Raw genomic sequence first — 20,514 nt, forward strand, 5'->3', positions numbered from 1 at the left:
GCCACGAAAACAGTACCAACCAATTTTGTACCTTATTGTGTGTTTTTCGGCAACGTAAAAAGAACTTCAACTGAACGGACAATCGACCTGAATGGATGCCCCCGCCCCCCCTCACTCATATTAGCCCATTAAATCGTTCTGCTGTATTTGCATGAAATCACCCCATGAATGAAAATGGGGCGGGTCATGACTTTCCAAGATGAAAAAAATTCAGAATGCACAGCCGAAAGCAGGACAATGTTTTTAACTCTTCACTCGTTCTACTTTGAATGTCAACTTCGAAGGCTATTGCGCATCTCGTAAAAACCGTCCAACTGTGTCAATGTGCCAGTGCGCACAGATCGAAAGAAACCAGAAGCCGGACAACCAGACCTCCTTTTTTTGATCATGTGATACGCAGTCATGTGAAACGACCACAGACGCGAGCTAAAAGCGCTCTATATGTCCTGTGTGCTGGAGCAAGCGCAAAACAATGTCTCCTTTAGATAAGGATCTGATCACTCTGCGTGTGTGTGTGTGTGTGTGTGTGTGTGTGTGTGTGTGTCGAATGCTCGCTATAATCACCAGTATTCATGCAGCACTCGGCTCGCGGCGTTTCGACAGCTGTCGCCCCCTTGCACTCGCTGACCTCCACCAACAGGTCCTGAGGCCCACTGTGCTTATGGCGGCCATTGAGTTTACGAGCACGGTAAAAGGGGCCTACAAGAATACTGGAAGGAGCCGCCTGGTAAACGTACTCAAGTATCCATCGTCACCAGAGACACTTTTGTGAGGTGTGCTGTTATTCGGGGGATCTTTTTAGCTGGCGGTTTTTTTCAACGTTCTCATTTCGATACAATGCAGTGTTTTGTTTTTTTATTCCCGGACTGGAACCGATTAATGACATCTCTATTCATTTCAATGGGGACAATTGATTAGGTTTATGAATCCAGTTAAGAATTTATTTACGGAGGAAATTAAACTGGACTGATCGACCAGCAGTCGCCGAGCACAAGTTAGTAATTTACGTGAGCTATCTAGACACAGAGTCCAGAATCCAAATTGCATTTGACCTTCGGGTTGCCAAAGACTTTGAGCAAGAGGCGAACAACTCTTTACCACTGAGATCTCAGACCGCCGTCTCCAACGTCCAGAGCTTTAATGACGATAATATAAATGATAAGTTCAACGGGAGATCGATTTAACGGACCCGGAACCAACTGACACGGGATTCGACCGTGTCCAGTTGACTCCGTTGAGGTTCCGTTGTACGAGCATCAAAATTTTTCGAGATTATTTCATGTCATCGTCTGACCTCCAAAATGTGGTTTCATATAGCAAAAGTGAAATAACCGCGTCGTCATTTATGGTCACGGTAACACTTCCGAGTGTAGAAAGACCTTGAAACCAGCACACGGACCCGCTTGGGCCCCCTTCCGGAACTAATCACATATGTACAGAGCGATATCCACGCCCGGCGGCCTTCGCATCTCCTCGTGTCACGTCTGCCAACGGTTCTGATTGGAATCACGCGCAAGTGTGAATTCAACAGTGGAACTTTGGCGAGAAGAAATTGAATTAATGTTTCATTCCGACGAGAGACAAAAAAAACCACCTCAGGAAAGGGGGGCACAGACGCTCTTCTGTTCCTCTCTCCCGCCGAAGCGTCGCATTACCGCGCAGACACACTTCTGTTTCGTCAACACAAGACGGATGTCCACTTCACAAATGTGAGGAGGATATAAGCGAGGGGATTCCCAAATTCCCAGAGGCCTTTTGGTGACTTTGGCTGGACCTCTGTTGCGTAAACACAACAGGCAGCACTTCCTGGTTTGAGGTGGAGGGGGGAGGGGGCGAGGGGGGGAGCACACAAGTGACGCTTTATCTCATTCCAGAGACAAAACACGGATCACGGCCGAGGAGGAGGATACTGGAAACGCCGAGAGAGGGTGGGGGGCGGCAAAGGAAGAACCCTTTCCCTCTCAGCTGCGCCTCCACTTCCTGTGTGGGGAGGAAGTCCCTCGTTGGACGTGCGGTGATCTCATCCGTGGGTTGCGTGGCGCATCCGTCCTCGCGAGCTGGGCCGGCGCTTTGGACAGACAGCCAAAGTAAGAGGAAACTGCGGGGTAACGCACACACACGCCTGCCCTGATTATCACCGTGACACACACACACACGCACGCACGCACGCACGCAGCCGGTTGGACAGGAAACAGCGCTGCTTGGAACAAACAAGCAGTTCCTGTGTGCGTTGGGGGGCCCAAGCGAAATCCAATGTCCTGTCCAATGCATCATTATCGCCATCATTCCTCTCATTTGCTAAAATTCACAAGGCCTTTATTTATACTTGGAATTCCCCCCCCCCACCAGTCACCGACGACCCGCACGTCCCTCGAATCGGACATCCGCTTTTCCCTTAACAGTTAGCCGCTAATTGAAACGCATTAGGCTCCTTAAAAGTCTCGCCATTACCGCCCCCCCCCCCCCCCTCTCTCTCGCCACGTTGACAGACGAGCGAATATTTGACTTTTCCCTCCCTAATTGACCGGCGGAATGCCCAAAGGCGGCGAGGCGACGCGGCTCGGTTCATTTACAGTTCTATTACGCTGAGGGACGGCAGGAACAGAACAATCATGATGTTCCCCCGGTTCACGGGGCGGTCAATACCGGACCGCGTCGGCTCGCCGGCGACCGCCATCCACTCGGGCGCAGTTGTCGAGGAATGTCTCGGCTTAACGGAAGTCGAGCGAATTAAAACAGCGGAAACTGCGAAATACAACAACGTTTTTGGGCGATCTGACGAGTCCCCCCCGTGATTCCGGACCGGACATTCAAACGGGCTGTACTTATTTATAAAATTCAATCAAAGAGTTCGGCCAGATCAAACGATGACGTTGTCGTGGGATGATGCCGATACTTGGAAGGATTGTTTGCAAAGCGCTGTGTCATGTTGGCTGAGTTCAAAGCCACCTTCCATGTGTCGTCGATACGGCGGCGGCATTTCTTTTGGGTCGCGCACACGACACAAAGCCCGTGAAGCAAATCTCCAACACAAACTGACACACAAGGGCACACTGAGTCACTTCTCAAACAAATGATAACGCGTCAACTGTTTGTCTCTCTTTGGAAGCGCTTTTCTTATCGGAACGCCGCCGCAGCGGACGGGACGGGGCAGCCTGTGGAAGCTCAACTCTGGGTCAACTTTGAAGCGGGCCGCGTGAGTGCGGCGGTGGCTCTCCAAAGGCAGAGAGGGTCAACGGGACGGTTAAACAGGAAGTGCCGGCGCTTTGATTGACAAGCTGTTTAGACGCAAAGAGATGGATGGTCGGAGAACGCCGACTCGCCAGAAGTGGCCCGATGAGTCCCAAATTGGATTGAAAGCAAAACGAAAACGCGATGTGCTGGCGGCCCTGCCTGCACAAGCCGATTGGCGCGCCGTGCTCTTTTTGTTCGACTTTTAAAACTCATTTGTCTATTTTCTAAGATCCAAAAAAAGCTTTAACATGTTGGAAATCACTAAAGTCGCAGAGGTCAACCCGGAATGGATCGTGTTCCCATGTCGGGATTCGGAGCTTCAGCCTGGGTGGCTTGGATTCCCCATGGCAGGAATGAAGCTGCGGCTTGTTTGCGGCTAATCACGATGATAATTGCGATTACGGGCCCATCGCCCCCCCCTTTGCAGTGTCACGCCGCAACGGAGTGACCTGAATCTGACAGGAAGTCTCGTTTGCCATCGGCGATCGCTCTTCCTGGTCAGATGCGCCCTCAAGCCAGAACGCTCCCTCCTCCTTTTCGTCCGCTCGGACACAATTGGTCCTGTGAGGCTCGACTTCCGTATTCCCGGCGAGTCGTCATAAAAGGGGGGGTTTACTAGAAACACTTTTATTTACCCTGCCTTGCTTCCTTCTTTAAAGACTGGCAGTGGAGTTAAGCCACGCCCCCCCCAACCCCCAGCCCCCCTCCCAACGCGTGCTACCGTGTGGCCAGCAGGCGTGCAGATGTTTCGGGCCGGCCCCCTTTCACCCACATGTTTATCAGATCCCAGCGCAGTTTAAGAAACGACATTATGAGCGCCGAGCAGATAACAAGGCCTTTGATTCGCCGCCTTATCCCGTCCACTGTTAAATTTAGCGCCGTGATTACTGAGCGCGATTGTGGGGGGCCTCGTGCAAATCACGGGACACACACAGAGAGGATGTGAGGCCGTAAACAAGAATGTCATGGACTATGTGAGCTATTCATCGATATATAGGACGACACCCCTCTCATTAGCGTCTGAGTGTCATGTGTGTCATGATGCGTGGTCCTTTTTTTAAAAACATATCATTTACGACGCGTCGAGCCACGCGGCTATTCATTTTCTAGACGACCCGTCCGCAATTGGGCCGATGGTGAGCCCACCCCGGTCGAATTTAAGCAAGCGGTGATGAACGCACACGAGACATAGTGTATAGATGAGTAATAACACTCACTTTAAACCAGAGGAAATTGTGGAAAAAATAAATATCTTTTTAATTTTAATCCAGATTAGGTTGTGGAATTTTCCCGACTGGATTTTCACCGGCATGAATCAAACAGATTTGACATTTATTCTGCGCCAGTCTTCATTCTCGTTTCAAAATTCAGCTAAAAAAAATATGGCACAAATTGTTTTTTTTTAAATTGGATGTAACAAGGTTCTATTAGATAAAATAAAATATTTGTTCTTCCCGCAAATAAGAGAAAATATATGTGTGTTCCTATTCAGTTTGTTTGCGTCGCGTCGGTTGACAATGCCCATCGACGCTAATTTCATCATTAGCCTCCCGATGGCATTTTGAATTGTGTGTTAGCATGAAGCTAACAAACGAAAGGAAATGGTTCGAGATTTCATGCAAGCTCATTTTAACAATGGTGTCTTCTTGTAAAAAGCACAAATAAAAACGCTTCCGTCAAACGCCACATGCTTGCGCAGACACTCTGGCGTGGGGGGGGTGGGGGGTCAAGGGAGAAAGCCCCTCAAGGAAACATTGGCATGACCTCACACCAGTGGAATGTCAGATGGGACGTAATTGATTGAAGGACCACATGATAGAGTTTTTAAGAGGACAGGCGGGAGGAAGAACACTTTTTTTTTTTTTCTCCGGGGTTTGACCTTGCGGACGCCGGAAAGGTCAAATGGCTGCAGGCTACAGGAATCCATTCACAGAAGAGCAGAGCGTCAATTGACAACTAAAGCATGATCAATGATGACAAGACGGAGTGGTCTGCCGGGACCAGGGAGGGACATTTGGTCCCCGGTTGAACCCGTTTCTCGCCGTCGTACGTTGCAGACGACCAGCGAGAATTTGCATCTCAAGAAGACGAAGCGACAAAGACAGGTAAAGCGCGCGTGACGAAGCACACGCATGCCCGCACACATCGGCAGGAGCAGATGGAGCAGCATGCCACGTCTGGCACGTGACCTTGCCGGTGGTCACGCTGCCCCCCGTGCCCCCCGACGTCGCCGTGGTGGCAGCCGTCAACGTCATTAAATCGCGTAGCGGAGCGGCACGGGTTGCCATCGTGTGTCACATACGAACCCGACCATCGGCTTGGGCCTTGCAGGAGGTCGAACGCGTCCTCGGCTTTCCATCTGACCTTCGCTGTCATCTGATGATGTTTGGGCTACTCGGCACCTCTCGTTTTGGCTTACGAACGATGTTGGAGAGAAGAGAGAACAAAAACTAGAAAGAAATGAAGGCCGGGGTGGGGCGGGGGGGGTGTGATTTTAGGGAGCATCGCTATGACAACTCCCCCCGACTCTCCACATCAAGACATCAAAGATGCCTGCCAAAACGGTTCAGACCCATTTTGACGGGGTTCGGATCACCGGAATGGAGACAATTATTTGAATTTTATCGATTGGTTTTGTATCCACGACTCCTCCTGACGCCACAGGCGAGGACATTTCGCTCATGTCAGAGAGCGTCAATCAAACACCACAAACGGGCCGAGCCACAAGAGGAAAGAATCACTCGTCACGGAGACAAACGGCTCCCCCCCCCGCTGTCAGGACAGCCATTTTCCCTGACCGCTGACTTCCTGTCCTGTTCCGGCTTGTGCAAATCACCAGCGATATCATCACAAGAGCGCCAACAACACCGCTTCCTGTCAACACAAACATTTGACTCCAAATTTATGGCTCTGGTTTCCTCCTTCTCACCTCTCAAGTAAATAACGTCGCCGCCAACCGGCCTCTCGGTACTCGTAAGTCAAGCTAATCTGACTGGAACGAACGGACAAGACGGCGCATGTTGGCAGGAAACCTTAACGTTGTCCAAACCGCACGCTGATGATGTCAGGTGTGATATATCGACCCGGTCGTCTGGGAACCCAACCCTGGAGGTGGAATGCATTTAGCCGCATGCATACATGCACGCACAAACACACACTCGGAAGGCCTCCCCTGCCAGAGGTGTTGAAATGCTTGTAAGTCTCGAAATGCCAGTTGAGACGTTGAGCTCCCCTTTCACGCACACACACACACACACAAGAGAGCTGACGAATGGAAGCGTTGAAACATATTAACCATCTCCCTTTGTGAGCAGACAAACATTTCGTCTGGCTAATGACCCCGAAGGACCAAAACAAATGCCGGGAGATAAAGATGGGAAGGGAAAGCAGAGCCCAAGTGACCTACAGGAGGTTTCAGGGTTCACCGGTACCAAAGACTTACTTGGTTCTTTGGGTTTACCAGAATTAGAAGGTCCGGAAAAATCACAACAAATTCATTTTGATGTTGCAGAATGGCAATTCATGGAAACAATTACGTTTCCAAACTGTAGGGGGAGCTCTTTAAGAACTCAATGCCCTTTAATGTCACACTAAAGATAGATCGATTTTTTTTTTTCTTTACAAAATACATATTTTTCTAAACACGGCTCCGCTAATGTCGTCCCCCAAATGTTTGGAATCAGAGGAACCCACCATTTGCGGTGAACAGGGACTGGACCGGACCGCAAAGTCACTAAAGCCCATTCAAATGCATTACGAGGACGAGAAAAAAATTATATCACCCAAAAAAAAAAAAAAACACTCATATAACCCCAATATATAACAAAAAAAAAAAAAAATGGATTGGCTCCGCCCCAAAACATTCCATCAATAGGTGGATCTGCGTCAGCAGAACCGCAAGTATGCGGTGCGCCACTAAAAATGATTTTGACAGTTATAAACTTCAAAGCACCGATAAGGTTCATTGAAAACCATTTTAGAAAGTCAATTTGGGAAAATGTTTTTATAGTTTGAAATCTATTACATTTCTTATTTAATATCGACATTTACTACATTTAGGGATGAAAAGATGGAGCAAATCATTTGACAGATCAAGTTTGATTTGTTGAGTAATTTTCTTCAATCTATAGTTCATAATTTTTTCGTCCGCATATAGATCCTGGCTATCAAGCACTTGTTATTTTTTTATTCCAAAAATTATTGGGTGATTTGGCGTTGATGCACAACTCCTTGCCTGCTTTTTTTTTTTTTTTTTTATGATCGAGCGATAAAGCCAAAGTGTTTGTTTAGCTTTCTCTTCGCCGTACATCACAACAAACAAAAGCTATATTGCGTAATAACGTCTCTCTCCACACACCCGCATCGAACTCTCCCTAAAGGTGGCTTTCACACAGTCGATATCGCCATTTTGTGTTATCTGCGTTTTAATCAAAGCAGCTGCTCAAACATGACGGCGTAAGCGGAATGGGAAAGGAAATGATGCTTTTCTCGGAACACGTATAATCTTTTTTTAGTAAGCTACTTTTTAGTTTAGTTTTTTTTTTTTACTTTGCTTTTACAAATCTTCAACTTTTTTTGTCCGCAAATCCTTTTAAATGTTGTACTATTAATTATGTGAAGCACATTGAATTACCTTGTGTATGAATTGCGATATATAACTAAATAAAGCCGCCTCGATCAATGCTGCACCAATTTCATTTTTTTCACGCAAAAGCAGATGGGCCGAATTAAAGAACAGAATGGATCGTATGTGGCCCGAGGGCCATATTTTTCCTACTATCAAATGCAAACGATCATCGAATCACGTCTTTGAGCACATTTAACAATCTGTAAGCGTACTGTTTGTACGACTGCCCCCCCCCCCGATCAACATCAGCCAAAACGTGTTTCCGTTGTGTGATTCACGAGTCCACAAAGTCTCCGCTTTCTACAAACAGCAACAACAAGCCAGTAAAGCTGTCAAAGTAAACGTGAATTTACGTGTGCCACTTTAAACACACCGACGACAATAAACGTTTTTTCTCACAAGCTGACTTTTTTTGGGGGGGGGCGAACAATGTAGCGTTTGCGTGCAACAATGGCGCACGACATCGCACCGAGTGGATCCTGTTGCTGGCGCTCTTGTTGTTAATCCATCAACGATATTGATTTCCCGTTGATCGTCAGGCTTTCTAATGACGTTCACCTTTGGGCGACTCGATCCATAACTGGTAATGCGATCCATGAAAGAGGCGATGCGTGATCGCAGAGCGTTTCACGCTGAGATCTGGAACGGATCAATTCAATGAATAAACAAAAACGGGAACGCCCAATATTGACGCGTAAAAATAGAATTTATGCAGTGAACCGTGAATGCTTGAAGAGAAAACAAATCTTTTCACAGATTAAAAAAAACCTTTCTTGTTTTGTTACAAATTACACGACGCTAGTGATTTACATGTTATAGCTTTTTTTTAGATCAGAAAAATTTTAATAAAAAATAAAAATAAAAAAATAATCATTTTAAAAGTCAGACAAAAAAGTGCAGAGAGCTCCCAGGCTCTCTCTTTTCGTTGTGAGTTTATTAATTAATTTATTCAAATTTCAATCTGCTTCTGCAGGCAGGGCTACGAGCACAGCAGAGAGAGAGAGAGAGAGAAGAGTGCTGCAGCAAGCCAACATAGACCAGATTTTTATTTATCGGCCTTGAAAGTTAAAAAAAGGCTGGTGCCGATAATCGGCAAAAAGGTAAATATCGGCCGATAATCGTTTTATCGCTGATATATATAACATTGTATAAATTAATTGGGTAGATTTATTGATCATAACTTTGTGTACCTCAACACTTTGATTGTTCGATTGTACGCGGAGAGGCTAGTAACAGTCGTCCTTGCTGTCCCTAATCAAGTGGCCACAAAAGGAGGAAGGTTTTTCGAGGTAGAAGCTTCTTGTTTCCGAAAAGGTTTGCTCACCGTACAATCTATGATCCCTAAAGGTGCCACGGTGCACAAATCTATCACACCTCACTTGCCGCTCAAACACAACAATTGGTCTTATCTGTACTTTCATTTCCGCAAAACGATGAGAGACGTAAAAACGTGCTTATCGCCGCTCATCTTGAAGAAATTTCCCACACAGATTGGAATGCCTGGGTTATATTGGAACGCGTCGGGTTATTTGACGCGACCGGCACGGTTCTCCACGTGCGGCAGCGGCTTGGCCGCGAGTCATCACATGACAGCAGAATCAAAGATGAACCTGGTTTGAAGTCGACTTCGCTGGAAGTCACAACTCGGTTTCTTGAAGGCAACAAAAAGACGGCCGGGATAGCTGCGGGCAATCCTCCAAGCGTTCTGACACGAGGCCGCGTGACTCATCTGATGTGCCGGTTTCATTGAACCGGTAGACCTGGAGATGAACAAGGTTTGCGGGCATGATCGAACACGACGGATTCCACTTTCGCTTCACGTAACAAAAAAAATACATAAATACATTTTTTAAAAATTTAAAAATCGAAACATTTCCTTGACAAAAGCACAGGCAGTCGGGGGTAAACTTTAACACGAGTAAACGTGTTCTAATATTTTTCCTGGCGGTTTATATAATGACAAAAACATTTATCTGGCATCGCTCACAAGGGGAACTACCTTCTTTATAAATTCCTCAGTGCTTTGTTGGAACTCGCTTCTGCCCCCCCCCCCCCCCCATTCTTCTTCCCCTTTCAGGCCCTCTCTAACGTTCTGATGAAGTCATATTATAGCCTTATCAGAAAATAAATCATCAACGGTAAAAGATGAAGAAATGTGCCCCTCCAGGTGAGAATTTCACACTCGAGGTGAATTTGGTCGTGACTCGTGGCGAGGACGCTTAAAAAAAAATGCATGTTTGCATTGTGCACATTGTAAAAAAAAAACTTGACGTGCGTTATTAAGGCAAATCAAGCGTTTTCACAAACGACTTAATGGTCTAAACTCCATTTCAAAGGAATTCATACATTTGCAGAAGGACCAAGAAATTGAATCTAATCGGCTTCTTCAAAGTATTATTAGTGACATGTTGTGCCCTCAACGCGTCCGCTGTGTTCCCGTTTCAAAATGACTTCAGCAGACGTCATTAGTCGACGGGGCCGTCCTTTTTGATTGGCCTCCTTGGCAGAGGTAACAAAGCGTCCTTTTAGCTGGAGCGCAAAGCCTTAATGTGACGATGACGCAGATGCCCCCCCCCCCCCTCCTGAAAAAGCAAAAACAGCGACTCGCCTTTTGATGATTATAAACTCATTATATCGCATTGATTTGTCACCCCAAAAAAAGTTTCGATCGACGGATAAGCTGATTGTGGTTCTCGCGCGTGACTCGTCACTTGTTGCTAGGCAGACTTTATAAGGTGAATCCTTCAGAAATGAATCACTGCTGAGTTTTAAACAGAAAATAAATGCGTCGTTTTAAGTCGAGATGGATTCATTAAAATTTTCATTGTTACATAAACGGGAATCACGATTGCAAAATCGGAAGAGGTCAAAGGTCAACCAGCCAATTAAGCAGCACGATGCAACTTTCCTTTCACACTTGACAGTGAATGGCCCTGAGAAAAAAAAAAATGGTCTTGTGTGTTTTAGTTTCACATCGGAAGCTCCTGCAGCTTCCGGAATGAGCCGAACAGTAGTTTGAGAAAGTTGGACAAGAAGAGCCCATGGGGAGTTTTTCCACTCCCTCAACCGTCTCCCCCCAGTCCCAGGAAACTCCCTGCGAGTTCGACGACAGCTGCACATTCTCACTTTTCACTGGCTGTTACAACTCGTGCCCAAAACAAACAAAAAAAATTTTTTTTTTTTTTTTTTTTGCGGCTTGTTGCTGATATTTCAGTGAGTAATAATCCCGCTCGAGTCGTCTTGTATTTTTTGACCGGGAAACCGGAAGGAGGTCACTTCGCCTCATTCTCCATACAGCCGGCTAAAAATTGAAGCCATCGTGTAAGCGTTGCCGTCAATATTCCATGCGTGCGCCCGTGCACGTCATTAAACATGTGGCCTTTCTTCAAAGTTGCCGTGAGAAAAAATGCGGGCGAGTGAGAATGACTCCAGGCTACAACCACCGCGCTGGCGCTTACGTAACACGACGGCCGTGCCACTGCTTGCTGCACACCTTTCGGGGAAGTCTTTGCCAACATTTATTGAATCGGGAGTCGAGTACTTGACGTAGTCAAGTACCTTGAAACTGATACTGAAACGACATTTGCACAATCTGCATCGGTTGACCTTCAAAATGAGGATACAAATAAATGATAAAAAGCTACACGTTCGAGTTGCTATTTTGGATTCATAATTTTCAGTTTGGCAAATTCATAAATATCTCAGAAAGAACATTGATTTTGTCGCTCGCTCATTTGCGCGAATGCAAAAATCATCTTGGCACGTCCCGTCTGGTTTGTTGCAACAACAGAATAAGTGGAACATTTCAACAAGTGAAATTATTCAAAAGTATCTCCATCCTTGACAACAAGTGATGTCCGGAGGCTTTGATGGCGATGACTAAAGGATGAAAGGATGAAAGAGCTCATGTGGCATACATACGCTTGCTGCGGCTTTCCAAGAAATCACTTCCAAAAAAGAGCGAGGCAAGGACAACTGGGATTATTGCAGCCAACCTAAGGAAGCTTGCAGACGCATCTGGATCTGGTATGTGTGGACTTTTTTTGTTTTTTTCTTTAATTATTTATTAATTTATTGAATCGTTTTATGTGCTATGCTGAATTTTGGGCAAAGTTTAGTATAGCATGTAATATACTAGTTAGTTTTTCTTTGATGCAACGTTATCAACCTAACTTGAAGCTCCTGTCAATAGTTCAAGTGTGCAATTGACTCCAACTCCTACGTTTTATTTTTATATTAAGATCTGTGTGATATGCCGCAGCACAGTAGGAATCACAGCCTTCAACAACAAAGAAGGTGTGTCACTTCATCACCAGTTCTGCCTCCTTTTATTTAAAGAACAAATAAATAAATTACATCTGGATTGCTCATTTTGCCACACTCGGAGGAGGCTGCCATGCCAAAAGTGGCCGTCAGAGGGCGCAGTGAGCCTTGCGTAACCGCAAGCAGACTAACTGCTGAGCCTCAGACAAAAGAGACCAAACGCGGCTGTTTGGAGCGCAGAAATGAGAGGGAAACGTTACTGTAATCCATTTTGGGCAAATAGGATGTACATATGAGGATAAGATTTGTTTTTTAATCGGTCATGGAATTGCAATAAAAATAAATGGCAGCTTTTTTGTTTGGGGAGAGGCGAGGAACAGAAAAATCGAATAAAACAAAATAAAATTAAATCCTATCAAATGAAACAAATGTTGATTTTTTTTTTAAAATATTATGTTTGCAATATATATATCATAATAAATAGACTACATTTCGTTCAGGGCTTTGTTTGTCCCACGGTCTCGTTTTGAATGTTTATCTCCATTCACCTTGAGAGAAAGAGCGACTGACTATCCACAAGCATAACACCTCCCCACCCCCTCCCTCCACTGTGCACCCACTATCACCCCCCCCTCAACTCGACCTCCTCCAGGCACGGGGAGTGGGCGGAGCCAGCCCGCCTTTGCCTGCCTGCCTTGTGAGAGTAAAACAGTGCAGCCAGCCACGGTGCGTGTCAGAGGACTGTCTGTGCTCCCCACGTCGATGACTGCTCCACATCTGGTGTCTGTGCCGCTGCTGATTGCCACTGGAGAGACCAACTGGTCCACGCGTGAACAACCACAAGTCACGATAAGGTAAGTGTCCACCGAACCAGCCCCCCCCAAAAAAGCCCTGTGTTCGAATGCGTGTGCTGTCATTTGCAAACGTGCACATTTTACGCACCGGTGGCACATTTTACGCACTGAGTGGGAGGGTGTGCGTTTAAAAAAGAAAAAAGGAAAAGTCACACGGGACCGCAGTGAGCGTGGAATGCAGTCTGCGTGTCTGTGTGTGGGCTTTGACTAACGCGCGCGTGTGTGTGTGTGTGTGTGTGTCCAGGTATACGAAGGATCTTGGTGACTATTTCTGAATTAATTCATTTTGTTCTTGTCGCTCCGCGTAGGTTTCTGAAGCGTGGGAAAGGATGCCGGCGGTCGTAAGCAAAAACTCAGACATGGAGTTCGACTCTTTACAACCATGCTTCTATCCGGATGAGGACGACTTCTACTTCTGTGGTCCCGACTCGGCGCCACCGGGGGAGGACATCTGGAAGAAATTCGAGTTGCTGCCCACTCCGCCCCTTTCCCCGAGTCGCGCCGCACTACCTGGGGAGCCGGCGGCGGCAGCCCCCCCGGAGGCGGACCTGCTGGGCTTCGGCTTGGGGGACCCACTGGACTGGGCTTCGGAGCTGCTCCTCCTGCCCGAAGACGACATCTGGGGGGCGTCCGACGATATGGATCTGTTCGGTTCCGCTTTGGATACAAACCCAAACAGCATCATCCTGCAGGACTGTATGTGGAGTGGATTCTCGGCCAGGGAGAAACTGGAGAGGGTGGTCACGGAAAAACTCGGCAAGGCTATTACGAGTGCTACGGTGGTCGCGGCGGCGGCTCCGACTGCCTCGGTTGCCTCCACCGGGAGGCGGGATGTGTGCGTAAAAGCGGCCGAGGTGGTGAGCCGCAGCGCGGCGTCGGAGTGCGTGGACCCCGCGGTGGTGTTCCCCTTCCCCGTGAACAAGAAGAGCGGCTGCGGCTGCGGCGGCGGTGCCGGAGACTCGAGCGTCAGCGTGAGCGCGCCCACGACGCACGGGAGCGCCCACAGCGACTCCGGTAAGAATGAGAGCATGTCAACAAATGTCTTTGTCTGCAGCTAGTTGACCGCCAAACGCAACAATAACAAAAGCGCACCGGAATGACTTGTTCATATGACTGGCCCGCAATCGGATTACACACGCACGCAAACACGCACGCGCACACACTGCTGAAGTGACACAGTGAACTGTGTTGATGTAATCAGACGCTTCTCCTTCCGACAGATGGCGGCAAAAAAAAAAGGGGGAATTGTGCAAGCGCAATTGGCCAAGGAAATAACCCCCCCCCTCAAAAATAGACTTTATACAACGAGAATGGAGTCGAAGAATATAAATAAAAAAGGGGGATCACGTTTAAGATTGTCGATCATATTTGTCCAGCTCATCACTCATTGAGGAGACATCATGTACCCCAAACATGCGATGATGTCATCAATGGGCTACAACAAACCCCCCAAAAAATGTTGACAGTGCACTATTATGGCGCGACGACATAAAATGGGAAGTGGGGAGCGTTTCTCTATTTACAAATCGTCTAAACAAACACGAAAGAGGAGCACAAAGAGCCCCCCCCAACTTGGCACGCCGCGTACGCTCAAGGCAGCCTCGCCAAAACGCCTCCTCCGCCACACACAAGGCAGAGGAGGGCCCGCTCTCTTTTTTTTTGTGTGTGTGTTTTTAAGGGGGCCGACAGCTTTGAAGGAGCGCTCCATCCCGACAGCTGTCTGCCTGGCGCCCCTCCAAGCTTGGGGTGGGGCGGGGTTAAAAGCGCGGTGATCCGATTGCTGCCGCACGCACGCCGTGTCTGTAAGACTCACGCGTAGCCAAGAAGATACAAAACAAGTCTGAAGCGTATTGGTGCAGCGCCGCCTGCTGGATCTGCTCTGTCACTGCAGCGGCTGGCCCCCCGCTGCAAGTAGACTGTAACATTATCGAGATCAAATTTGACAGGATTCTTCTTGCGCCGTTAGGCAGAGCGGCTTATCTAAAATAAGCGTCCGTCTTCATCAAAGGTCAAAGTCGGCGCCCGAGACGGACCGCGGGCGACTTCCGCCTCGTCCCACCCAGACGAAGCCGATTAGAATTTGCGAAGGCAGAAAGCCAACGCGCCCGCTCAGCAGTGAGACTCGACGTGTCGACGCCTGTGCGGCAGATTAGCCGAGCGGTGACTGACACTAAGCATTAAGTCGCTTCTGCAAACAGCGTTGAGCAACGCTCGCTTTATCGGTCTTGTAGAAGACGCGAGCGAACGCACCCGTGCATACCTGTCACCAACTCGTCAACAGATGAACTCATTTTGTTTTTCTTTCCCAGAAGAAGAAGAGGATGAGGAAGAGGATGATGATGATGATGACGAGGAGGAGGAGGAGGATGACGAGGATGAGGATGAGGAGGAAGAGGAGGAGATTGACGTGGTGACGGTAGAGAAGAGGCGTTCCACAATCAACAAAGTGACCTCCAGGAGTCAAGACCCGAGAGGCGCGGCGGCCGGCCCGGCGGGTCGCTTCGTCAGCCGCGCCCCCCAAGAGCTCATCCTGAAGAGGAGCTCGGTGCACCAGCAGCAACACAACTACGCCGCGCCCTCGCCATACACGTCGGACGACGACCCGGCGCCGCCTCCCAAGAAACAGAGGACATCCGACGGCGCCAGACCCCCGACCCGAAGCGCCTCCTCGTCCTGCGCGCCCGTCCCGCGCAGCAAGCGCAGCTTCAGCGGCGACAGCAGCCCGCGGGGCGGCTCCGACTCGGAGGACAGCGAGCGCCGGCGCAACCACAACATCCTGGAGCGCCAGCGCCGCAACGACCTGCGCTCCAGCTTCCTGACGCTGCGCGACCACGTGCCCGAGCTGGCGTACAACGAGAAGGCGGCCAAGGTGCTGATCCTGAAGAAGGCCACCGAGTACGTCAGCTCCCTGGGCAGGGAGGAACGGCGGCTCCAGCTGGAGAAGGACAGGCTGCAGGCCCGCCGGCAGCAGCTGATGCGCCGGCTGGAGCTGGCGAGGACTCGCTGAAGCGCATCCGCGCCGTCGACGCCCAGAACACTCACACACGTTCCCGGGATGCCGCCGCAAACCGCCTCAGCCACCCAACCTCGATGGGAAAACTTTGAGTTGGCCTTCACACTTAAGCACAGACACGCAGGCCCGCATGTTCACAAACATCTCGGAGGGGGCGGATGCTTATTGGAGGGATGTCGGGACTTTCACTGCCGCCACTTTTATTGCACATTTGTTGACGTTAAGAATGTTTAGGGTTTACTTTTTCAATCCAGTCACATTGAGGAACGATAAAGAATGAGGAAATAGAGGCTTTTTTTTTTTTATATCAACTTTTTGGTATTTCTATTGTATGCATTGTGTTTTTTTTTTTTTTTGTACTCACTGTGACACCAGCCTGGAATCAAGAGGATTCCTACCGGGACCGGTGTTGGAGGGCACTTTGTTCGGAGCGCTCGGCTTAACGAAGAAGTCGTGCACAACTCTAACTTTTGCCTTCGCCACTGCAAAAGCGGACAAATTTATACGAAATGGAAAGCAAAGACTCGATGGACACAAGCGATGATGCCACTACAGGTTTTTTTTCTCACTCCTCCATCACACTGGTGCTCCAACCACGTCAATGGATGTATACCTGTGCACCTTTCTAGCCGACACTTTTGTATATACAGTGGATAGAAAGTCTACACACCCCTGTTCGATTGCTCCGTTTTTTTGCAATGTAACAACAAAAATATCTTTTTTATAATTCTTTTTACACTATTCATGTGAGCTACTGTATAACCTGTTCAACTCGATTAAAAAGAATAGAGAGGGAAAGTTCATGGATGCGTGTTTGCATAAGTGTGCACACCTTCTTAGAAATGACAACGTGGTCGTGTTCAGAATTTTATCAAATTTAAACCGGGAGTTTAAGTGCCTCTCATGAACCCCAAATAAAGTTCAGCTGTTCTAATCCGGACATTTTTCGTGGCCGCATCTGATAGCAAAAAGGTTCACAGAAGGTGTGAAAAGGGTTTAAACGAAATTCCAAGGCATTAAATATACCACGGAACAAAGTGATATGACCAAGAACCGAATGTTTGATCAAAATAGAAGAAAAGTGGACAGGCAGGCTGCTTAAAAGCAAACATTCATGTTGAAAAAAAGGAAATTATGGCAATGCAGGAAATTCTGGCAAGTATTGGCTGTTGAGTAAATGACAACAATCTCCTGTCTTCAAAAACACCCAAGCGTGGCAACACTTGGAGGGAATTGTGGTTGGAAGACCCCATGGTTCAATTTAAGGGTCACACTTTCTAAAAAAGGTATGTGGGGGTCTTAGTCATTGTGGAGATGAAGAGGAGGACCTCAGGTTTTGAAATGGCCCAGCCTGAGTCCAGATGTGAATCAAGAGGAACAGTTGGGGTGATCTGAAGTGTTCTGTGCACAGGTGAAACAGATTGGTGCAAATGTTGCCACCCCATGACACCCCCCCCCACCCTAAAAAAAAGCAATGATGTATTAGGGTGAGGGTGTGCAGATTTTTGCAACAAGGTGTTTTTTTTAACATTTTACTTGAATTTTGTTTTTTCAAGTAGAGATGTCCGGGTTGTAGGCCAGACTAATGACGGGAAAAGTTTTTTTTTGGTCACAAAAATGTTTTGCATTTGAACAGGGGTGGACGGTCTTTTTTTTTATTTTTATTTTTTTTTATATCCACCGTCACAACAGTGTACAGACAAAATACACTCAGATCTGCCTTTTTTGTAATACGTTTTGTCCTCTTTTTTTTTTTTTATATAAATCTATACATGTCAGGAAGCTGCCAATAATAACTAGACTGGAACTTTATATACCTTTAAAAAAAAGTACTGTAAGGCCTCAATTTTTGAGCGTCATGAACTTTGTAGTATAACGATATATTGCTTTTTTTTTCCCCCTTTCCCTCTTTTTTTTTCTCTTTGTATTGTATCATTTTACTAATTTTACAAACCTTTTACGCTTTTTAGTGTGAACCTGATACATACTAAATTTGATACTTATATTTTCGTATGAAAATGAGTTCTCGGTAGATATCACTTATCTTACTTCATCTTCTATCTCAAACTTTTGTACAGCAAATGTGTTCTATCCTCATGTACTTTTTTATCCTCTCCCCCACTCTCTCTCTCTCTTTTGTTTATATTTGTAACTATCGGGTGCATAGAACTGGGTATATGGATATGAGATGCCCCCCCCTTCTGATTTTTAAAATGTACATTTATTAGTGCTGCAACTCATAGCACTTTGAAATACCTCATTTTGACAAATAAATAGACATTAAACCGGCATCTTGGTTGTTGTGATTCTTTAAGTTCCCGCCCCTTCTTTTATTTAGTTTCCAATTTCCTTATTTGTTTTCTTGCTCAACCTGACAAAGAAATAAAGAGTTGTGGATCCTCTTCCCCTCGTTGCCTCTCTCACAACCACCCACACACGCACTTCAAGTGCGCTGAAACACACACACGCGGGCGCGCACGCACGCACACCCACTCGCTACTACATTGTTCCGGCCGTCGCCATGGAAACTAGAGCAGCTGCTCAGTGGCAGACACACAGAGTGAGTCTTTTATTTTGTCCGTGTATTTCTGCGTGTGTGCATGAATGCAAATGTGTGTGTGTGTGTGTGTGCGTGTGTGTAGCTATTGTACGAAGCCACCTCCGCCCCCCCCACTCCTGCCGCCACCTTCTGTTCTGTGTGTGGCCACCGGGTGCCCGATACCCTCGACCTTGCTCGCCGGCGGCCACAATGGCAGGACAAGCCTGGATACTGTTTACCAACATGGGCCACATGGCTGCGCCCCCCCGCCCCGTCTCGTTCTCCATCGCCGGGCTTGAGCCCAACTATGTGCCACTCAGGGGCCGGGTCGGGCGTTCTCTGGAGATGGCTGAAAGAGAAATCTGTCGCCACGGTCCGAGTCGCCATTCAGCGGGACGCAAGGGGGGACCAGCAAAGGCGAGGGGGGGGGGATTAAAAGCCATAAAAACACACATCGCCGATGACTTTGATGAATTCTTTTGAGCGTAGAAAGAAATTGACTTTCTTTTTCGTGACTCGACCCCCGAGTCCAACATCAGCCACAGGCGCCAAGGCATCCCGAGCTATGCTCGCTACGTAACGACGCAACATGAAGACGGACGACTTTGTTTTGGACTGGAGACAGCTCGGGATCGAGTCGCTCGGCGGGGGAGCGCAACTGGTGGATTACGTAACGGGGGTCTGGTGTGTCTGCATGTGTGCCGATGCTACAGGAGTCGGGTGTCTTTGCAAAGTGTGCGCTCCTCCTCTCACGGGAGCCCTCCCGAGCCCCCCCCCCCCCTCCTTCTCGCCATCTGCCTGATGGCTTATCCTGCTAGGTTACCGGATGAAAACAAATTCACGGACAATAACAGAAAAGGGCGAATAAAAACGGCGCGCATCTCGATTAATTGTGGCAGTTAATAATCGTTTCCGGTGAGGGGCGAGGATGATGGGATGGCGGGGGGATTCTTTTATTATCGAGCCTCGGGGCTCAAAATTTGTTTTCTTTGGCAATCAATGGCTTCATTTAAGGAGCAACTTTGGAATTATACGAGGCAAATTTTAAATATTTGAATTGTGACGCAAGGCTTTTTTGAAAGGCAAAATAAATATGACGACAAACATTTTCTTTTCTATATTATTGACAGTTTTTTATTTCTTAAAATAAAAGTATATAGCAGCAGACTGTATTTTTAAATTTTTTTTATTTATTTAAATTTATTTTTTGGCAAGATTTTTAGTTGGCAAATTTCAAGCAGTCTAAATGGAGTTCTAGGCCACTCCTCTCATCGGACGCGCTCAATTTTGATGAGGTTGCAAAATGTTCGACCTGCCACACCTCCACCAGCGGCTTTCCTCTTACAACCTCACAAAACACCTCTGGCAAGCCTTCATAGCCACCAATTGACGACTTTTCACTCTTTTCAGTCGCTCGCATATCGGCGGCCATCACACAAATAGCCATCGTCCCCCCCCCCCCAAAAAAAAGGCGCACGATGTTCCGTCTGAAACGAGGCTCATTTCACAGAATTAAACAAACATATGGCAATGGCTTTTCCCTGATTAATTCCCATTATCCTGCCTGGACTGGGTGACAGTCCAGACACACACGCACACACACACACACACACCCGTGCACACTTCTTAATGGGCTTACAAATCTCTCGACTGGCATACATTAAAGCGGTACAGGAGATAAGGCGGCGTGTTTTTGTTTTGTTTCCTCACTTCCGATGACGACACTCGGGACAAAAACCTCCATTGTGCCGTCGGATACGCGATCTGCATTCGACATGTTAACCTCCCCATATGGTGCAAACAATGGCTGCTGTATGTGGGTACACAACTGTGTGTGTGTGTGTGCAATGTGCCCAACCTCTGCACAAAGGCATGCCCGTCACCCATTGCCAAGAGCCTTGTGTGCGTGTGTGCGTGTGTGTGTTCACCATCTGTTGAGCGGTCCAGTGTGTCCGCAGGTGCTCCGAGGCTCTGCGTGTGTGAG

The 20,514-nt window shown here is 47.6% G+C and overlaps 1 protein-coding gene across 2 annotated transcripts; it reads left to right on the plus strand.

Annotated features, from left to right (window-relative positions):
• Positions 1 to 11,760: 11,760 nt before the first annotated feature.
• On the plus strand, positions 11,761 to 18,280 carry mycn (MYCN proto-oncogene, bHLH transcription factor). Of its 2 annotated transcripts, none has more exons than XM_088286758.1 (4): positions 11,761 to 11,887; positions 12,777 to 12,978; positions 13,287 to 13,992; positions 15,291 to 18,280. In XM_088286758.1, exons 3-4 carry the CDS (start codon positions 13,308 to 13,310, stop codon positions 15,983 to 15,985), a joined length of 1,380 nt encoding a protein of 459 aa, XP_088142884.1. In that variant the 5' UTR covers positions 11,761 to 11,887; positions 12,777 to 12,978; positions 13,287 to 13,307; the 3' UTR covers positions 15,986 to 18,280. The 2 variants fall into 2 exon arrangements, with proteins under 2 accessions (XP_088142884.1, XP_088142883.1); XM_088286757.1 differs by having other exon boundaries at positions 11,763 to 11,887; positions 15,288 to 18,280.
• The last annotated feature ends 2,234 nt before the right edge of the window (positions 18,281 to 20,514 follow it).

Source organism: Idiotropiscis lumnitzeri, chromosome 21 (assembly GCF_059441095.1).
Source record: "Idiotropiscis lumnitzeri isolate Australia: NSW breed Sydney's pygmy pipehorse chromosome 21, RoL_Ilum_1.0, whole genome shotgun sequence".
NCBI lineage: Eukaryota > Metazoa > Chordata > Actinopteri > Syngnathiformes > Syngnathidae > Idiotropiscis > Idiotropiscis lumnitzeri.